At 40.1% G+C, this 19,453-nt stretch overlaps 1 protein-coding gene across 10 annotated transcripts in view; it reads right to left on the reverse strand.

Moving 5' to 3' along the window:
* Positions 1 to 5,331: 5,331 nt before the first annotated feature.
* CDC25C (cell division cycle 25C) overlaps positions 5,332 to 19,453 on the reverse strand; it is a 34,460-nt gene continuing 20,338 nt past the window's right edge. For 4 of the 10 annotated variants that reach the window (XM_049649282.1, XM_049649274.1, XM_049649283.1 and 1 more), the window contains 7 exons: positions 12,236 to 12,388; positions 10,767 to 10,868; positions 9,138 to 9,200; positions 7,743 to 7,841; positions 7,065 to 7,198; positions 6,097 to 6,208; positions 5,332 to 5,898 (listed from right to left, as the gene is read on the reverse strand). In XM_049649282.1, coding sequence (XP_049505239.1) covers positions 5,749 to 5,898; positions 6,097 to 6,208; positions 7,065 to 7,198; positions 7,743 to 7,841; positions 9,138 to 9,200; positions 10,767 to 10,868; positions 12,236 to 12,388 — 813 coding nt within the window. In that variant the 3' untranslated portion in view covers positions 5,332 to 5,748. The remainder of the gene's footprint in view (positions 5,899 to 6,096; positions 6,209 to 7,064; positions 7,199 to 7,742; positions 7,842 to 9,137; positions 9,201 to 10,766; positions 10,869 to 12,235; positions 12,389 to 19,453) is intronic. The other 6 variants (XM_049649284.1, XM_049649275.1, XM_049649276.1 and 3 more) reach the window with 4 other exon arrangements.

Genomic DNA, 19,453 nt, shown 5'->3' on the forward strand with positions numbered 1-19,453 from the left:
TGAGGTAGAAACACAGCTGTGCCAAGAGCCCAGGATTTCTACCCACAAGGGTAAGGTTATTTGTCGAGCCTAGGGTTGATTCCCACCTGCTCCCAGGATAAACAGAGGCACAATGACTTGGAAGAATAACTAAGCAGTGCTTAGAAAGAGAAAGAAGAAGATAATGAAAGGAAGTGGAGGGTTTTGTCTCCTAACCCTGCAGCCCAAGCCCTCTCCTCACTTCTACGGAGGCCTGGCAGAGGGCCAGGAGGAGGGTATCAAGAAATGCAGTATAAACCTCTGAGATTTATTGGCTGCTGCTTCTGAATATGGCCATCCTGCTGTGGCCTCTGGGGGGCATTTGCCGATGTAATCAGCCCAGAAAGAGAGTAATTCCAGCCAGGGGTGTAAATCACCCTTCACAAAGCTAGGAGAGAGACATGTGGCCCTAGATAAGGAAGAAGAGATGTGGCCTCTTGTGCCCTTTCCTCCCTTCCCCTGCCCAAGGGGAGCTGGTTCCTGAGCTGTAATGCACTTTAAATGGAGTTTGTGCTTCATTTTAATCTCTATCTGCCCTGCCAGTCTTCCAGGAGAGCTGTGAAAGTGAACTTCTGGCTACTCAGCTTTTCTACAGGGCCTGTTTTCCCCCAAAGCCACACTACCTCCCTGTACCTTCTCCTCCAGTGAGGTTAGAAAGCTGTACTGGGGACCGATATCCCCTTTCCACTCCACTCTGGCAATAGTTTCAAAATGGGATCTACAAAGAGTAACAATTTCAGATGGTTGGAATGCTAGAAAAGGGCTGAGACTGATGAAATAACAGAGTTGTTGCTGGGGGGGGGGGGGTGCCAAGGGGTGTTGCCTCTGCTCTCCCCCTCCTTCAGCAACCAAGCCCAATCAAGTTTGGGTAGGAAGACAGGCTGGGAAAAGGCATTTCCTCAGGAGGCCCACTCTAAGTGTCTACTCAGTGCCATCCCCATGGAATGGACCAGGAAGGCAGGAACAGGGTCAAACTGCTAGGCTGAGAGCAATCCTAATTCCATATGTAATAGGCCGGCCTTTTTGTGAGAATAATGAGATGCCTGGAGCATCTTTCTGCCTGGGCACTGGAGTGGAGAGTCTGACATCACTGGACCTTTAATGATGATTGGTAACCAAAGCTAGGGGAGAGATGAGGAAGCCTCTGCAAATAAATTTGACTCCAACACTTATATTGACAGCTTTTCCAGCACACCCTCTGCCCACCAACCATGTCCCCTGTGACTGCCAACACCTGCTAGATAAGCAGCATTGCCTTTGGGAACCTTGTAGATAATGACAAATGAGGCAGTCTTTTCTATAAAGATGATGTTATTCAACTGTCATTCAATTCAATAATGTCTTTTGAGACTGATTATGGGTTCAAATTTGTACCGGGTGCAAAAATGATTAAGAGACAAAACTTGCCCTACAAGGCTTTGCAATCCACTGATTGGGCTCAACAGTCTGAAAACCTTGCATCTTACTCCACTTCATTTGTAATCTTGGTTTCTGCCTTCTATCAGGCCCTCTCTCACTGGTAAGCTTTAAATCCTGCTGCTACCCTCACCTGGGATATTAACAGTGTGGTGAATAGTTAAGAACACAAGCTTTATAGACCTTCTGGGTTCAACACATGCTGGATGACCTTGGGCACAGCACTTAATTTTTCTGGGCTTCAGTTTCTTCATCTGTAAAATAACCTATTTCATACAACAGTTGTGAGGATTATACAACTATATATTGAGTAAAGACTTTAGCATAGTGCCTATCCAGAGCAAGCACTGAATAAATGGTATCATTCCAGGTGGCATGCAGAAGTTAATTTTTCTGTGACCTTAGCCAGCCCCCACCACCAGATTTGTAGCTTTGGAGCTGAATGCTACAGTACTTCTTCTCTTTGCCAGAGTGCTTATAGGGAAGGGAAAAAAGGAAATCATTTTCTACATTGTCAGTCTCTCTTTTTTTAATGTTTATTTATTTATTTACAGAGCACACACCCACGAGCAGGGGAAGGAAAGAGAAAGAGAATCCCAAGCAGACTCCATGTTCAGTGCAGAACCCAACATGGGGTTCAAACCCATGAATCTCAAGATCATGACCTAAGCTGAAATCGAGAGTCAGATGCTTAAATGACTGAGCCACCCAGGCGCCCCTACCCTGTCAGTCTCTTGAGGACAAGGGCAGTTTGTGAGATCAAGCCCTGCGGTTGGATTCTGTACTGACAGCACCGAGCCTGCTTGGGATTCTCTCTCTTTGCCCCTACCTGGGGCATACACACACATGCACTCTCTCTCAAGATAAATAAATAAACTTCAAAAGAAAAGGTTTAAAAAATAAAATAAAATAGGGATGCCTGGATGGTTCAGTCGGCTAAGTGTTAGATTTCAGCTCAGGTGATGATCTCGAGGTTTCTGAGTTTGAGCCCTGCATTGGGCTCTCTGCTGTCAGCATGGAACCCGCTTCAGATCCTTTGTCTCCCTCTCCCTCTGTCCTTCCACTGCTCTCTCTTTAAAATAAACATTTCAAAAATAAATAATAAAAACAAAAGGAATTGGTGTTTCCTTAACATTTGCATGAAGTGGATGGGGAAAGAGAATCTTCCATACCTCCTCCTCACTGTAGAAGTGAGGAGAAGGGAAGTCATATTGTTCTTTGTTGAGGATTTGGTAATGGCAAACCCATTCAGAGTATGGACACTGGAGCCATATTGCCTGGGTTCAAATCCAGATTCCACCATTCATTCATTACCTATGTGAACTTTTTTTTTTAATTTTTTTTTTTAACTTTAGAGAGAGAGAAAGCACAAGTGGGGGAGAGGGGCAGGCAGAGAGAGAGAGAGAATCTTAAGTAGGCTCCATGCTCAGCAGAGGCTAACTGGGATCATGACCTGAGCCAAAATCAAGAGTCATTTGCTTAACCAACTGAACCACCCAGGTTGCCCATTAGCTGTGTAATTTTTTAAAAGTTACTGAATCCCTCTGTTTCTTACTTTCTTTATCTGTAAAATGTGCCTAATAATAAGTACCTGCCTCACAGGAGTGTTGTGAAAATTAAACTAGTTGATACATATGAGTTCATAAAAAGTCTTGCATATAATAAGCACCCGAAAAATGTTAACTACTGTTATTATTCCTGAAAATAACATAAATCAAATCACATGGTACCTATGAGGTGGGAGGATATTACAAGAAATTATACAGGAAAATGGTGCCTTTTAGGCAAATACAATTTTTCATAAAGTAGGTAACTAATTAAGCCCTAGTTTTTGTTTTGAAACTCAGAATTTCCACTTAATTAAGATTACTGAAAGCGCTGCTATAAACATTTATAGCAGCGCTTTCAGTAATAGCCAAATTATGGAAAGAGCCTAAATGTCCATCACTAATGGATAAAGAAGATGTGGTTTATATATACAGTGGAATACTATTTGACAATGAGAAAGAATGAAATCCTGCCATTTGCAACAACGTGGATAGAACTGGAGGATATTATGCTGAGTGAAATAAGTCAGTCAGAGAAAGACAGATACCATGTTTTCACTCATATGTGGATCCTGAGAAACTTAACAGAACACCATGGGGGAGGGAAGGGGAAAAATAGTTACAGAGGGAGAGGGAGGCAAACCATAAGAGACTCAAATACAGAGAGCAAACAGAGGGTGGATGGGGGTGGTGGTGTGGGGGAGAGGGGAAAATGGGTGATGGGCACTTCTTGGGATGAGCACTGGGTGTTGTATGTAAGCGATGAATCATGGGAATCTACCCCCAAAATCAAGAGCACACTGTATATACACTATATGTTGCCCAATTTGACAATAAATTATGTTAAAAAATAATACTAATAAAATAAAATGGGACTGGAAAAAAAAGTTACTGAAATGTGAACATGAGCACCAGTCTCTTCCCAGGTGGGGGCTTGGTTCTACTTTTCTGGGGAAAATGATCAGGAAATGACCCACTAGGTTAGGCAATAAGTCAGGGGACTCCCTCCTCATACTTGGAAGTGGAGGTACTTCAAACATTTTCCTCCTCCCGCTACTAGGAGTACCTGTTTGGCAGGCGTAAGGATGTGGGAGTGGGACAGAGAAGCAGCATCTTCCCCTCAGCCTTCTCCACCTAATACAGCAACAGCTCTTCTCTCCTTTCCCCTCAGCCCTCTGAGCACTGAGCTCAAGGGCTCAGGGAGAAGGCCAGAGAGGTAGCTTCCTTTTGCGCAGAGAGGCAAGTGCAAGCAGCGGAGGCTGCGGACTCCAGAAGCTGCCTTAAAGGATACAGCAGCGCCCTCTGCTGGGAAGCACAACCGCCGCACTCCAAGAGAAGCACACTAGCGAACCTTGCAAACATCAATCCAGCTACTGCCCTTCTTCCCTCCCACTTACTTAAAAAAAGTCTCTTGGCCCCAGAACCTGGGAAGATGTCACTTTTGTCTCTATTCTATCTCAGCCAGGCTTCAGAGCCCTTTGTCCTTTTCCAGTCCTGGGCTAGCACTCCTACCAGGTTAATGCAGAATGACAATGATCAGTGGTAATTCTACCACCACCCCCAGGCCATAGTGCTGTATCTCACTATGAAGACGAAAGCCTGGTTACATTAAAGAACTCTAAGAACAGAAAGCCTGGGATAGTGCTGGAAAATAGTTTAAAAGGTCTTCCTTAAGTCTAACTGCTCCTGCTTACTACTTTTGTATCCTTTTATTCCTATGTTCAGATAGCACAGATATCTATTTTCAACTCTCCAAAGTCCTAAACTTATCTCTGTGAGATGTGAAATGAAGTGGAGAAAAGACTGTGGGAAATGAGAAAAGTCAAAATTCCACTGTAGACAAGGAATCTTTTTGAGCCCAACTCAGAACTATAACCTGCCTTAGACATGCCAATCATCTTGGTTCTCTGAGCCTAGTTATCACAGCATGCTGAGTATGGGGCACACTTTTAGGTAACTCATACCTTGGAATGGTCTAGGAAAGGATAGCCAGGATATTGCTGGAGAATGCAGTTTAAAAGGTTTTCCTTAATTCCAGAGCAGTGGTTCTCAAGGCATGGTATGCATCAGAATCACCTGAAAGGGAAATTTCAAAACCCAGAATTCTGAGCCCTAACTCAGAAGTTTTGTTTTAGTTAACTGTGTGATGCCTGAAAATTTACATTTCAAAGAAGTTCAGATGATGCTTACAGTTCAGGGCCCAAACTTTGAGAACCACTGGTCTAGAGAAAAGCACCTTGCCCTCAGCTATAAATCAAGATGGTTACACCTTTGTTTAAAGGAGTCTAATTTGGTGATCTCTTCCTTATAAAGACCTTCTAGGAGTAGACTGAGCTCACAATCAAATCTCTAATTTTGTAGTGTTTATTTTCCCATTTAAGAAAAAGAGAGAGAGGGAAACAAAGAAGCAAAGTACAGAGAAAGAAGATGCCCAACTCCCTTGCACAGACCCAGGGAGAGAAAGAGCTGGCTGGCTTGTAAGAAGACATTTAATTGGGAAGAGAATGTAACCACTTCCTGAAGCAACACAAATCTCCATCCAACCCAAAGCTACAGCCTTCTAAAGCCAGCTCCGGGACTTAGTCAACAGCCAGCAGTTTTGCTAAAACCAACCCCCAGGCCTAGAATTTCATTATCTTGGCAGCCTGTTGGTTTGCAGCCATCTTTTAACAATGTTGGGTTTTGCCACATTCAACATGGCTCTTTCTGTTCAGGGTTTCTACAGTGTCTTTGGGTGACTTGTAAGCAGCAAACCACTGATCCATTGTCATGGGCTCACATCCTTCACCAGTAAGGCAATCTGTTCCTGCAGCTGCCGCTCCCCTTCCCATGCTTTGCTCTGGCTTCGACACCTCAGCAGCTCAGCCTTGTGGTCTTGGTGATGCATAGGGCAGTAGCTCTGTGGTTCACACAGTTCCTGAAAGGTAGGGGACAAAGTAAGGGATACTCCAGTTTCCAGAACTCTGCCTACTAACTATAATGGAGATGCTGATAGTAGTAGCTAAGAAGAGCAGCAGTTTCTTCTCGGAGGGCTTTGCAGGCCCTGGAAGTTTAATGCTAAAGTTGGCTCCCCCAAGTCTGAGCTCTCCTGTTGCCCACGTGCCCCGTTCTTTACCGTATATTCTGGAAAGAAGTCTCTGTAGCCCCCTTTAAGGATATATAGCTCTGGATAGTACAATGCAGGATACTGGTTCAGAGCCCTGTCCTCTTCTCTGAGAGAGCGGCACCTTTAGAGAAAACCCAGAGGTGGGTGGGGTGAAAAGAAACAAGGTCAGGATTCTGTGGACCATTTGCTGGGGAGGGGAACAAAGAATAGACTATGGGTAACCCCAAAGGACTTCCAGATCTCACTGTTTTTGCAACACAAGGTTCAAGTAGTCACTCTTTCTCCTTTCCTTTGTTGGTATCTCATTCCCAATCCTTTTTCCTTCACTACTCCAAACTTTAAAAAAAAAAAAAATGTTTTTAAAAAAAAATTTTTTTTTTTTTTAACGTTTATTTATTTTTGAGACAGAGAGAGACAGAGCATGAATGAGGAGGGTCACAGAGAGAAGGAGACACAATCTGAAACAGGCTCCAGGCTCTGAGCTGTCAGCACAGAGCCCGAAGTGGGGCTCGAACCCACGGACCGTGAGATCGTGACCTGAGCCGAAGTCGGACGCTTAACTGACTGAGCCACCCAGGCGCCCCAAAAAATGTTTTTTTTTAAGTTTATTTATTTTGATGGTTGGGGAGAGACAGAGAAAGAGGGCGAGAGAATCCCAAGCAGGTCCCACGCTGTCAGTGGGGAGCCTGATGCAGGGCTCCAACCCACAAACCGTGAGATCATGACCTGAGACGAAACCAAGAGTCAGATGCGTAAGTGACTGAGCCACCCAGGCACCCCTCTGCTCCAAACTTTTAAATTGTAGAAACCTTTCCTTCCATTTCTCTAACCTTTAAGCTGCAATGGAAAATATGCATTCTTCATTCATTCATTCATTCATTCATTCCAGTCTCTGTCTGAACTGGTCTGGGAAGGCTCCCTGGTTTTAAGTCCCAATTCAAGGTCCATTTCCAACATCTGCCCATGTAGACACTCACATTCGGGGACCCCTTTCTGAGGAGAATTCACAGTGGAACACGATGATTATTCTTTTCTGGGTGTCCAGAGGCATGACAGGCTTCTTCAGAAAGAAGTCATATAGTTCTTCCTGACTGTACAAATTTAAGGCTCCCTGTAGAAGAATTTTGGTAAGTACTGTATTTCCTTAAGCACCTCTGGACAGTTACAACACTTAGAAATAACTGGGATACCATCTTGGGATATCTGGGCAAAGAAGTCTAGACTATAAGCACTTTTGGGGCATAGATCTAATTATATCTCTGGGTCTATCCCCAAGGTCTGGCATAGAGCTTGGTATGTAGTAGGTATTCAATAAATGTTTGTAGAACTGACCCTCCAACCCCTAACATGTAGGAATCGTTATGAGGAATGTCTGTGAGTATCTGCAAAGTGCTTCTCAATTCTTGCATTAATATTTTAATTTGAAGTAGGAGCCCTTGGCTCCAACAAAATAGGGGGAGATCGGTCTAGGAGGAAAAGGGAAAGTAAATTGCTCGACGTACACAGAATTAGAATAGAAATGAGGACTTGCAGCCTTATCCAAATGTATAACCTCTGCCCTGGTTCTGGAGTTCATAGGGCTTTTATCCATAGACTCTGCTCAATAAAGAGGTACCTCCAGCCCCTCCCAACTAATGTCCCCTATGTAACCTCACCTGGATGTGTCCTCCCTGGTACTCATATGGATAGCGGCAATCGATGATATAAAACTTCTCAATCAGACTCTGGAACTTCCCTGACAGTAAGGCAGCCACCTGCACAGAAACAATGATTAAACACTCTGCTCCCAGTCACTCCAAGGGAGAGAACAGCCCTTCACACAGTTCGTCATTTGTACTCCCATTAGTCACCTAGGATTCTACTGTATGCCCGTCCTCCAAAGGCCCCCTATATTTTGAAATGGAGCAATGGTTGCATCCCTACCCTCCATTCAAGAGGATAAAATAGGAAATGGTCTTTTTGGAACACCGAAGTAGCTAGTATTGCCAAGACACCAGAGAAAATCGTATTCAAGCCACTCATTTGGAGGCAGGCATGGCTGCACTGAGCCTCTCAGAAGACACCCAAGGACTTCTGCAGTGGTACAGGTAGCAGGTAGCAATTCCGACTTTGCAGGAAGAAATGGGAAATGGTTCCCCATGCTCCATCATAAAGGAAGAAAGCAAATCTTTCAGGAAAGGATAAGGAAGGAAAAGGTCGACATCCTTAAGCTACTTGTAAGAGTGTAAATTGGTTCAACCTTTCTGGAGTGAATTTTGTAAATGTAAGTGTAATTACACTTTGACTCAGTAATTTCTATTCCAACATCTTTAGTGAACAGAAAAGTACACAAAGATGTGGGACAACAATATTCATCCCTGCTTTCATTATTTTAGGTTATCAAAATATTACAAATAACTTAAGTATTCAATAATGGGGTTTGGTTAAATTATACATGCCAATATAACAGAATATTATATAGTCATTGAAAGGATAATATAGATTTTTTTTATTGATGTAGAAACATATTTACAATGTCTTGCTAAGCTAACTTCAACATGTATAGAAGCTAACATGTTCATTATGATTCTATTTTTATCAAATATGTTCCAGAATAAAATGTGGAAGGCCATAAGGAAAATATTACTAGTGGTTATCTCCAGTGATGAGATTATGGGTAGGGTGACCAAATAACTATTGCACAAACTAGGACACTTTTAAGAGTGAAAGAGAACACTATAAATAATTACCCCACGCTGAAAGGTGTCAATGGGATTGTAACCTCTAAACCAGGATATAAATTTGCCTCAACTGAGTGATTTTGACTTTCTTCCTGCCCTCCCTTCCTTTATTGTTTTCTCTCTTTCATAACAATTTTATATCACTGGCTTAATTAAAAATAAAGGCAACAGAATGGGATAAACGGGACTCCTTTAACACAGCTTCAGTTGAATGAGGTGCCTATGTGAGTGAACACAATGAAAGAAATATAATGGAAGTGGGATTTTAGGGACAGAACAGACCAGATGGTAGCTTATGTAACCAGTTACCATCTCCAGAAATCTGCTTACTGTTTCTGGGTTGATGTACTTCAGATCTTGGTGTCTCCCTGACACGGTTGGCAGCACACACACCTAGAAATACCCAAGAGCTGAAATAACAACAAATTTTCTATACCCCAATTTGAGATTAAAGACCACAAATTGTCCTCCTTTCCAACTGACCTTAAAACCCCAGATGCCTTCAAAACAATCAAGAGTCTCTATAACTTGCATATGTAGCAATCCATTTCTAAGAAGTGATTCTAAGGAACTAATCAAGGATGTGCACAAAATTTTAGATTTAGCTATAAATATGTCCACCTTGGTATAGTTCAAAAGGAAAACTTGTAAAAGTAAATATGCTACAAGAACAGCTTTATCAAGAAATTATGGGCAGGAATGCCTGGCTGGCTCAGTTGGTAAAGCACGTGACTCTTGATCTCAGAGTTGTGAGTTCAAGCCCCACAGTGGGTGTGGAGATTACTTACAAATAAAAAAGTAAAAAAATAAAAATCTTTTAAATAATTATGGGAAGCCAAAAAGAAAAAGAAAGAAAGAAAGAGAAAGAAAGAAAGAAAGAAAGAAAGAAAGAAAAAAGAAATACTGTACTATTAAAAATTATGAAATGATGTTGGGGTGCCTGAATGTCAGTTAAGCATCTGACTCTTGATTTTGGCTCAGGTCATAATCTCCTGGTTCATGGGTTTAAGCCCCATGTTGGGCTCTGCGCTGACAGTGCAGAGCCTGCTCGGGATTCTCTCTTTCCCTCTCTTTCTGCCCCTTCCCCGCTCTCACCCTCTCTCTCGAAAGAAAGAAAGAAAGAAAAAAGAAAGAAAGAAAGAAAGTTTTTAAAATTATGAAATGATGAAGCAGAACTGTTTATTGACATGAAAAGATGTTCTTGATACATTAAATGAGGAAGAAAAAAAAACCCAGTAGATCACAAAACAGTATAAATCATTTTTTGTGAAAAAACAAAAAAACCCAAAAATATGTATTTTGTGTATGTAAAATATGCATGTGTGTTTGTGAAAATACATAGAAAAAAGTCTGGAGGAATATATACCAAGATGTTCATAAGATTTGAGGTATATTGCATTTTCTACTTTTCCTGTAATGACCAAGTATTATTTATATAATTTTAAAAGATTTTTTTTAATGTTTTATTTTATTTTTGTGAGAGAGACACACAGAGTGTGAGAGGGTCACACAGAGTGTGAGAAGGTCACACAGAGTGTGAGAGCGTCAGAGGGAGAAGGAGACACAGAATCCGAAGCAGGCTCCAGGCTCTAAGCTGTCAGCACAGTGTGTGATGCGGGGCTCGAACTCAAAAACGGTGAGATCAGACCTGAGCCAAAGTCAGACGCTCAACTGACTGAGCCACTCAGGCACCCTAAAAGATATTTTTAAAAAGAAAAAAGTAAAAAACCTCACACTTCCCCACTGCTTAGGATTTTCCCAGAATTAATAAAAAGTACTTTTTCACTGGAAAGGCTTGGGGTCTAGATCTACCGTGATAGCACCTTCAGTTTATCAAATAGTAGTTGGTGAGGATACATGATTATACCTAGTGTCCTCTGCAAGCAACAACAACAAAAAAAAGAAGACACAAATCCAAAATGACTAAATGAAATATAGGATGAGCATAATCAAACTCACCTTGGAGAAATCACCAATCAGAGACCCCTGGTTAGACTCTTCCTCCAGCATCTGAGTGATATTAATGTCACAGAGAGAGACTGCTTTCTTTAGACCTAAGCCCTGAAGATGACAAGATTTCCCCCACCCCAATTCCTCATGTTAAAAGTTTAAAAACCAGGGGAGAGAAGGAGTGGAGACTTATTAAAAATATGCACACCTTTTGATCTAATAATTGTTTGTTTTCCTAGGGAAATAAAAATACGCACAAAGATTTGTCTGTAAAAATGGATATCCCAGCAAGGTTATAATAGAGAAAGATTATTAATAAATAACAGGGTCTTGTTTAAACAAATCATATTCTACACATTATATATTACTATTATGCAATAACAAGTATGTTGTAGGGGCACCTGGGTGGCTCAGGGAGTTAAGTGTCTGACTTTGGCTAGGGTCACGATCTCATGGTTTGTGGGTTCAGGCCCCAAACATTGGGCTCTGTGCTGACGGCTCAGAGACTGAAGCCTGCTTTGGATTCCATTTCTTTCTCTCTCTCTCTCTGCTCCTCTCCTGCTCATGCTCTGTCTCTCTCTTTCTCAAAAATAAATAAACATTAAAAAAAAGTATGTTGTAGATTAATTTCATTGACATGAAAATAAGTTCATGATATCCTTAAAAAAATGAGAAAACATGTACTTTTGTAATACCACTTTATAAAAGAAAACAAAAAACTGCATCAAAAAAAGAATCTGGAAGAACATACACCAGCTAACAATAATTATCTCTGGCCTATGGGATTATGGACATTTCACAACAGCTTCTTTTTTTCTTTTTTTTTTAATGTTTTTTCATTTTTGAGAGACAGCGACGGAGTACGAGTCAAGGAGGGACAGAGAGAGAGAAAGGGAGACAGAAAATCTGAAGCAGGCTCCAGGCTCTGAGCTGTCAGCGCAGAGCCTGACGCAGGGCTTGAACTCAGGAACCGCAAGATCGTGACCCAAGATGAAGTTGGATGCTCAACTGACTGAGACACCCAGGCGCCCCTCACAACAGCTTGTTTATGTGAAACTTATGTACTATAAAACAGCCAAATGTATTTAGATTTTTTTATAAAGGAGAGGTAGGAAATGAGGGCTAAGCTTTTCAAAAGTTGCATGCCACCAAACAGTGTGTTCCATGATGCTATTTCTGTCAGAATGCAGTTAAAACAGCAGTAAATATCCTTACCATTCAAGGTTCCCTTGTATCCTCTCAGATCTTAAAAGGGAAAGTTGGGAAGACAGTATGCCAACATCATTTCCAAAAGTATAATATAAAAAATATTTACTGTTAAATATTTTATACATGGATGCAGATGTAGAAAAGACAGAACAAAGAGATAAAAAGCAAAAGTAATTAAAAAGAAGATATACTAAAGCAATCCTCATAACAAAAAAGCAGAAAAGACAAGAAAGAGCATTAAACAGATTCTCATCTTGAAAAGTTCTTACCTTTCTGAATTCTTTGTTGTGAGAACAATACTCCTGTTTTACTTTATCTGCTATGGGATTGTCCTTGAATTTTACCACCTGATTCAGTCTTGGCCTGTTCAGAGTCTCTGGCAGTGAAGGCGAGCGATACAAGGAGCTTCTATTCCGAGATGCCTGTATGGGAATATCACCCCCCGTCCCCCGCCATGTTCTTACTCCTCTAAGTGTGTCTGCAGGCCAGCAGCATGAATATTCCGGGGAGCTTGTTAGAAATGAAGAATCCTAGATATTGGACCCCAGACTGAATTAAAATCTGCACTTTAGCAAGTTGCCCAGGTGATTTCTAGCAACCCTAAAGTTTGATAGGCAAAACCTTAGGTAAGCAACCACTCTTCCCCTCCTATTAACATCTTTCTCCTCAGACTGCATGATGTTTCATCTCCCCCAGATATATTAACTCTAAGCCAAACCAAATTCACCACGTGACCATCTTATACACACCAATTCTTGTAAGAGAAAGCAAGTACAAACTCAATTCCTCCAGTCAAGGGAAAAAACAAACAAATGAACCTAATCCCACAATTTCTCTATAGGATCTTAAGACTCTGACAATCAACATTTAAGGACCCAAACAAAATAGAGGATGACAAACCAAAAAGGTCAGTCTGGGTAAAAAAAAATACTAGGCAGCAAGAGTATGTGTCACTTTTTTGGGTAGTAGTTTCTTAGAGGGACAGAGAAAAAATACCACTCAGCTTTCTTATAAAGGAGGTTGTTAGTGGGAAAGAAAAATAGCAAAATAAGCATCCTGCAAGGGAAACAGGAACACTAGAATCTAATATCAAGATTACTATTATAGGATTGATATTATGAAGACTATCAGGGGAAAAATGGATTAAATACGATGAAGAACTAGCCTTGGAGTTACTGGCCCAGACTAAAGTGTAACAGGATGGACTACTGTCTCCTTGAAAGCCATGATTTGGGTATTATAACTACAGGCAGAGGGATATATTAAATGACCTCTGATAACAACTTTCAACTTATCTAAGATTCTTTAAAAGAAATGTTTTTAAATAATCTCGACACCCAACATGAGGCTCGAACTCACAACACAGAGATCAAGAGTCCCATGTTCTAGTGACTGAGTCAGCCAGGTACCCCTCAACTAATCCAAGATTCTTATCTTCTGTTCCCATATACCTTCTATCTCTTGCCTAGATAAAAGCCAAAAGTTTCTACTTTATACTCTCACCTCACTAACTGCTATGGATTGATTGAGAAGTGAGCTAGATAATAAGAGAGCTATAACTAGAAGACAAGTTGATGGTCAATGGTTTCTGGGAGAATAAAAAAAGAACATCAAAATTTTACTTTATAGTAACTATATCTATTACAGTGTTTGTCACATCGATGGTCCCATCTAAGGAAAACTCCACTGTTCATGGTACCAGCTGAAGGTACAGTTCACATTTTATATACCAATATTTTACACAGACCTTTTCCCTTGGATCCATGCCAGTCAACTCCCTACCTCCCCACAACCCTGTCCAGAGCCACTGACAGGCCCATATTGCTGGTTCAACACACCCATTTAGTAGCCTAGAATATGTAAAAATAATCTGGGCCAATTAGGTTCTCTCTCCTGGGAGTCTAACTTAGAAAATGGCAAAATAATTAGGCAGCAACAGAAGCCAAAGCTTAAAAGGAAGAAGTCAAGAGATACAGTCAAGGCCATGAGGCCAATGATGAATGCATGGATGAACCGAAGGTATAGTGGCAGAGAGATGTAGTAAAGGAATGAGGAACAGGCTACCCAGACTTCTTGACCCACTATTCTTCATATAATTTCAATTTTGCCCTGAGAAGAAGGCAGGAGAAAGCCAGATAGGAATTTCAAATTTGATGGCCTTAGTGCAGTCTTTGTTTCTTTTAACCATAAGAACCTTCCTAGAACATACCAAATTATTAGGCTAACGGCTCATTTTAAAGAGTTTGGAATTAATGAGCTACTAAGGGAAATGTATCCATTTTTTAATATTATATCTAAGAAACCTTTACCTAACCCATGGTCACAGAAATTTTCTCCCATGTTTTTTTCTTCAGATGTTTTATAGTTTCAGATTTTACATTTAGGTCTATGATTTGTTTTGTGCTAATTTCTATATACGGCATGAGGTATGGATTGAGGTTTTTGTTTTTCATATAGATTTTCAATTGCTCCAGCACAATTTGTTGAAAAGACCATGTTTTATCCATTTAATTCCTTTTGTATCTTGGTCTAATTATCAACTGGCCATATATGCATGGGTCTATTTCTTGAATCTCTATTCTCTTGCATTGATGCTTTAGGTTTCTAGTAGGTATTATGGTGATAATGAAGGTGATAAACATCTTTTTGTGTTTTGTATAATCCAAAGGCAAGAACCCAGAAATAAATGACAGCAGAAAACTACTTTAACAAACAGAAATAGCCACTACTTTTCTAACAGATTCTTTTCAACACATTTATATTAAAACAAAAGGCAATTTACTGCAAAGAGCATACCTGCTTGGTCATGAAGACATGATGATACTTTAGCTTTGTCTTGCTAGTCAAAATTTCCCAGTTCTCAGAAGCAGCAGTGGGGAGAACCAAGGACCAGCTGGCTTAGATGGCACTCAATATCTGCCAACTAGTGATTTTCCTTCTTTAAGGAATCAATAAATACTTTCAATATTTGGGAGTTTTAAGCATTGAAAAGGCCAGGAAGAAGAAAAGGAAACTTGCTAAGCTCGAGTCTACCTGCAGATTTTATAAAAAGATCTAATTGAATAATTATTATTTTGTAAACTGAGAAGGCATCACCATTTCCTCATGGCCTGCAAACTCTTCTATACAAATAGACTTGGCTTCTGGTCTTGTCAAAGTTATCAGCAATCTTCATATCACTGTATCTTTAGACATATATCTTTCTGAACTTCATAGTAGCTTCCATGGAGTTGGCTACTGCCTTCTTCCTTGGCTTCAAGACACCTTCTAGTTTAGATTAGGGCTGGTACAGGCAATCCCTAAACTATAGAACCATGATGCTTCTACCTCTCTGTTGCTCCTTCTCAGTCCTCTTTGTTGGGCCTCTTCACTACCAAACCTCTAACAGATGTTGGACGAGGGTTAGGTCCTGGCCCTTTTATATCTCCTCACTTTGGCCTTATGTGATTTTTTTTTTTTCTATCTGTGAATTCAAATTTTCTGTTTATACTGATGACTCTCAAATATCTATTTCAAATCAAGACTTCTGCTCTTACTTCCAGATTTCCATATCCACATACTGCCTTGGCAGTTTCTGAGTACCTACTACGTGTCATAGCAGTGAATAAGGGAGTGGAAGAGACAAAGAAATATGTGCTTTTAAATTCTATAAGTAAAAAATAAGAAGAATAAAAAGATAGGGAATATATTTGGGTTGGAAAGCTTGTCAGGAAAGGCTTTTCTGATGGTTAACACATGTAGGGAAATGAGACTGAATTGAGGAAAAAAAATCCTCTGTTACCTATGGGAAGAATGTTCCAGGCTGAAACAACAATGCAAAGGCCCTGTAAGAATAGCAAGGCCAGTAATGCCCACATTTAGTATGGTACCATTTTTAGAAAGTTCAAAAACTAATTGAAGCAATACTATGAACCAACTAAACCTAACAGACATTACAGAACACTGTACCCAACAACTAAACATGCATTCTTCTCAAATACACATGAAATATTCTCCAGGACAGATCATGCACTAGGTCATAAGACAAGACTCAATAAATATTAAAAGACTGAAATTATACAAAGTATGTTTTCTGACCACAATGGATTAATCAGAAATGAGTAACAGAAAAAAAATCTGGGAAATTCACAAATTAGGTGGAAATTAAACAACACACTCCAAAATAAACATTGGGTCAAAGAAGATCTCAAGAGAAATTAGAAAATACTTTTGGATGAATAAAAATGAAGACACAACATACCAAAATTTAGTTAAGGATACAGCTAAAGTAGTGCTTAGGTGAAACTTTACAGTTATAAAGGCCTGTAACAGAAAAAAAGGAATGATCTCAAGACAATGACCTAACCTTCCATCAAAAAGGAAACTAAATCCAAACCAAGCAGAAGCAAGGAAATAAAGATTAGAACAAAAACTTAATGAAGTAAAGAACAGAAAAAACAACAGAAACGAAAGTTGATTTTTTGAAAAGATCAACAAAATTGATAAACTTTTACCTAGATTGACCAAGAAAAAAAAAGAGAAAAGACTCAAATTACTAAAATTAGGAATGAAAGAATGGACAGTACTAGCAATTATAGTAAAAAAGATTATACGGGGATACTATGAACAACTACATACCAATGAATGAGAAAACTTAGATTAAATGGGCAAATTCCTAAAAAGACAAAAACTACTGAAACTAACTCAAGAAGGAATAGAAAATCTGACTAGACCTACAAAAAGTAAAAATTGAATTAGTAATTTTAAAACTTCCCACAAAGAAAAGCCCAGGTCCCGATGGCTTCACTGGTGAATTTGGCCTAACATTAAAAAAACAAAAAACAAAAAACTCCAATTCTACACACACTCTTCCAGAAAACTGAAAAAGAGTGAATTCTTTCCAAATGATGACATTACACTGATACCAATATTACAGACATTACAGGGAAAACAAAACAGTAAAGATCAGAATCTGTCATGAATTCTTTCCAAATGATGACATTACACTGATACCAATATTACAGACATTACAGGGAAAACAAAACAGTAAAGATCAGAATCTGTCATGAGCATGGACTCAAAAATTCTCAGTAAAATTTCAGTAAATCAAATCCAACAACATGTAAAAAGGATAATACATCATGACTAAGTAAGGATATCACCTGCATGAGAGGTTGTTTAACATTCTAAGATCAATGTAATTAACCATATTAATAAGTTAAAAAAAACTCCTAAGATCATCTCAATAGATGCAGAAAAAACATTTGACAGAATATTTTCTCTTCCTGCTAAAATCTCTCAGCAAACTAAGAATAGAAAGGAACTTCCTCAGCCTAATAAAGGGCATCTTAAGAAACCCATAACTAACAATACTCAACAGAGAAAAACTGGATGCTTTTCCCGTAAGACCAGGTACAAGGCAAAGTGTTCTCAACAATTTCTAAGATTACAAAGGAATCCTGATACCAAAAAAATTGTGAAGTCTTCATCTAGGAGCAAGGGGCAAATGATAATACAGGAAGGAAAAAGAGAGAGCAGATTACTGCAGAAACAGTCAAGAGGAGATGCTTCCATGTGACTCAGGTTTTTGCAAAATCTTTACAATGGCCTAGAAGGCCCTATGTGACCTGTCCTTCTTACTACCTACACTCTGTCCCACTGCGCACCTGCGAACTTTGCTCCAGCCATACTGGCTTCTTGGTGTTCCACAGAGATGCCAAGCACATTCCCACTTCAAAAGCATTGCACTTGCTTTTCCTTCTGCCTAGAAAAACTCATCCCTCCTGATACCTGTTTGTTTGGTACCCTCACCTGCTTCAGATGTCTGCTAAAACATCACTCTCAGAGAGGTCTTTTCTAATCTATGAAACCTATCAAAAATATCAACTCCCACTCTACTCTAGCCCAATCCAGGTACTCCCTATTCTCTTTACCCTGCATTTTTACCACAGTCTTTAACCATCTGTCATATTATAAATGTATTTATTTATTTATCTGTTTCCTCCTGACTAGAATGTAAACTCCATGAGAGCACAGACTTTGCTGAGTTGTGTTCACTATTGTATCCCCAGTGTTACCAAATGAGTGAATTAATCAATCAACAGGTGCAAGTGCAGAGGGGGAGGTAGCTTCAGATAGGGGAAGGGACACTTCATGCAGGATGACAAGAGGGATGGTAAATTATATGGGTATGATTGCTTCTGTTTTCCCTTTGAAACGGAAACACTTCAAACTTGTTTTTTTAATGTTTATTTTTGAGAGAGAATGTGTGAGACAGCACACGGGTGTCATGGGGGGGCATGCAAAGGGAGAGAAGGGGAGAGAGGATCTGAAGTGGGCTCTGTGCTGACAGTAAAGACCCCAACACAGGGCTCGAAATCACCAACCGTGAGATCATGACCTGAGCCAAAGTCAGATGCTTAAGTGACTGAGCCTCCCAGGAGCCCCCAAAACACTTCAAATTTAACATGTCTAAATCATCCTTGATCCTTTCCTTCCTTCACAGCCTATATGCAACCCACCAAGTCCTGTCTACTCTGTATCCAAAATAGCTTTTGAATTTATCCATTTGTCTCTGTAGCCACCACCGTAGTCCAGGCTACTACCAACTTTCCCTGAAGCTACTGAAATAGCTTCCTGTCCTACTTGTACCTGCTTTCATTTCTTTTCCCACCTCCTTCCAACTCTTAATCCTCTCTAATCCATTATTCATCAAGCAACAGGGCAGTCTTCATAAAATAAACCACATCATATTATTCCTCTGCTTAATATCCCCCAATAGCTTGCCAATGCACTAAGAATAAAATCCACACACTTACCATAGCCCTAAGGCCCTGTATTGTCTGTCTCTTGCTTACCTGCTATCCCACTTCAGGCAAATGTCACCCTCTTTCACACTGGCTTCTCAATTCCTTGCACACACCAACATCTATTCAACCTTGGGAACTTTGCACCTACAATATGCTCCTCATGGAATGCTCCTGTCTCTAGTCAGGTCATGTATGGTTCCTGCACAACTAGAGTGACCAACTCATTCAAATCTGTCTATGATTTTCCCACTTCTGGCACTGAAAGGCCCAGGTTGTAGGAGCCTCCTCAATGGCAGGCAAACTGGGACAGTTTATCAATATGTTCTCGACTAAATATCTCCTACTCAAGGAGGCCTTTCCTATTTATTCCCATTAAAAGGTTCCCTTCAATTAGTGTTTATTTCAGTCCCCATTTCGTTACCTTCTTTACACTTGAACAATTGCAATAATTAAATCATTTTGTCTGTTATGGCAGTCATTTGCAATTTGGCTAAAATTGGAGGTTTGGTAAAATCTCAAATTAGATGGGAGGCAGTCCTGCATCCTGATAAGAAGGCTGAAGGGGGACAGGTATTCCTTTTTCCATTCTTTTATAGTCAACCGGATATTCCTGACTGCATTTTGAAACTTAAGGAATAACACAAAAAAAGCAAAGGGTTGGTTGAGACTTTTTCTTATGGTTGCAGCATCACAGTTGAG

The sequence above is a fragment of the Panthera uncia genome (genome assembly GCF_023721935.1).
Source record: "Panthera uncia isolate 11264 chromosome A1 unlocalized genomic scaffold, Puncia_PCG_1.0 HiC_scaffold_17, whole genome shotgun sequence".
Lineage (NCBI taxonomy): Eukaryota > Metazoa > Chordata > Mammalia > Carnivora > Felidae > Panthera > Panthera uncia.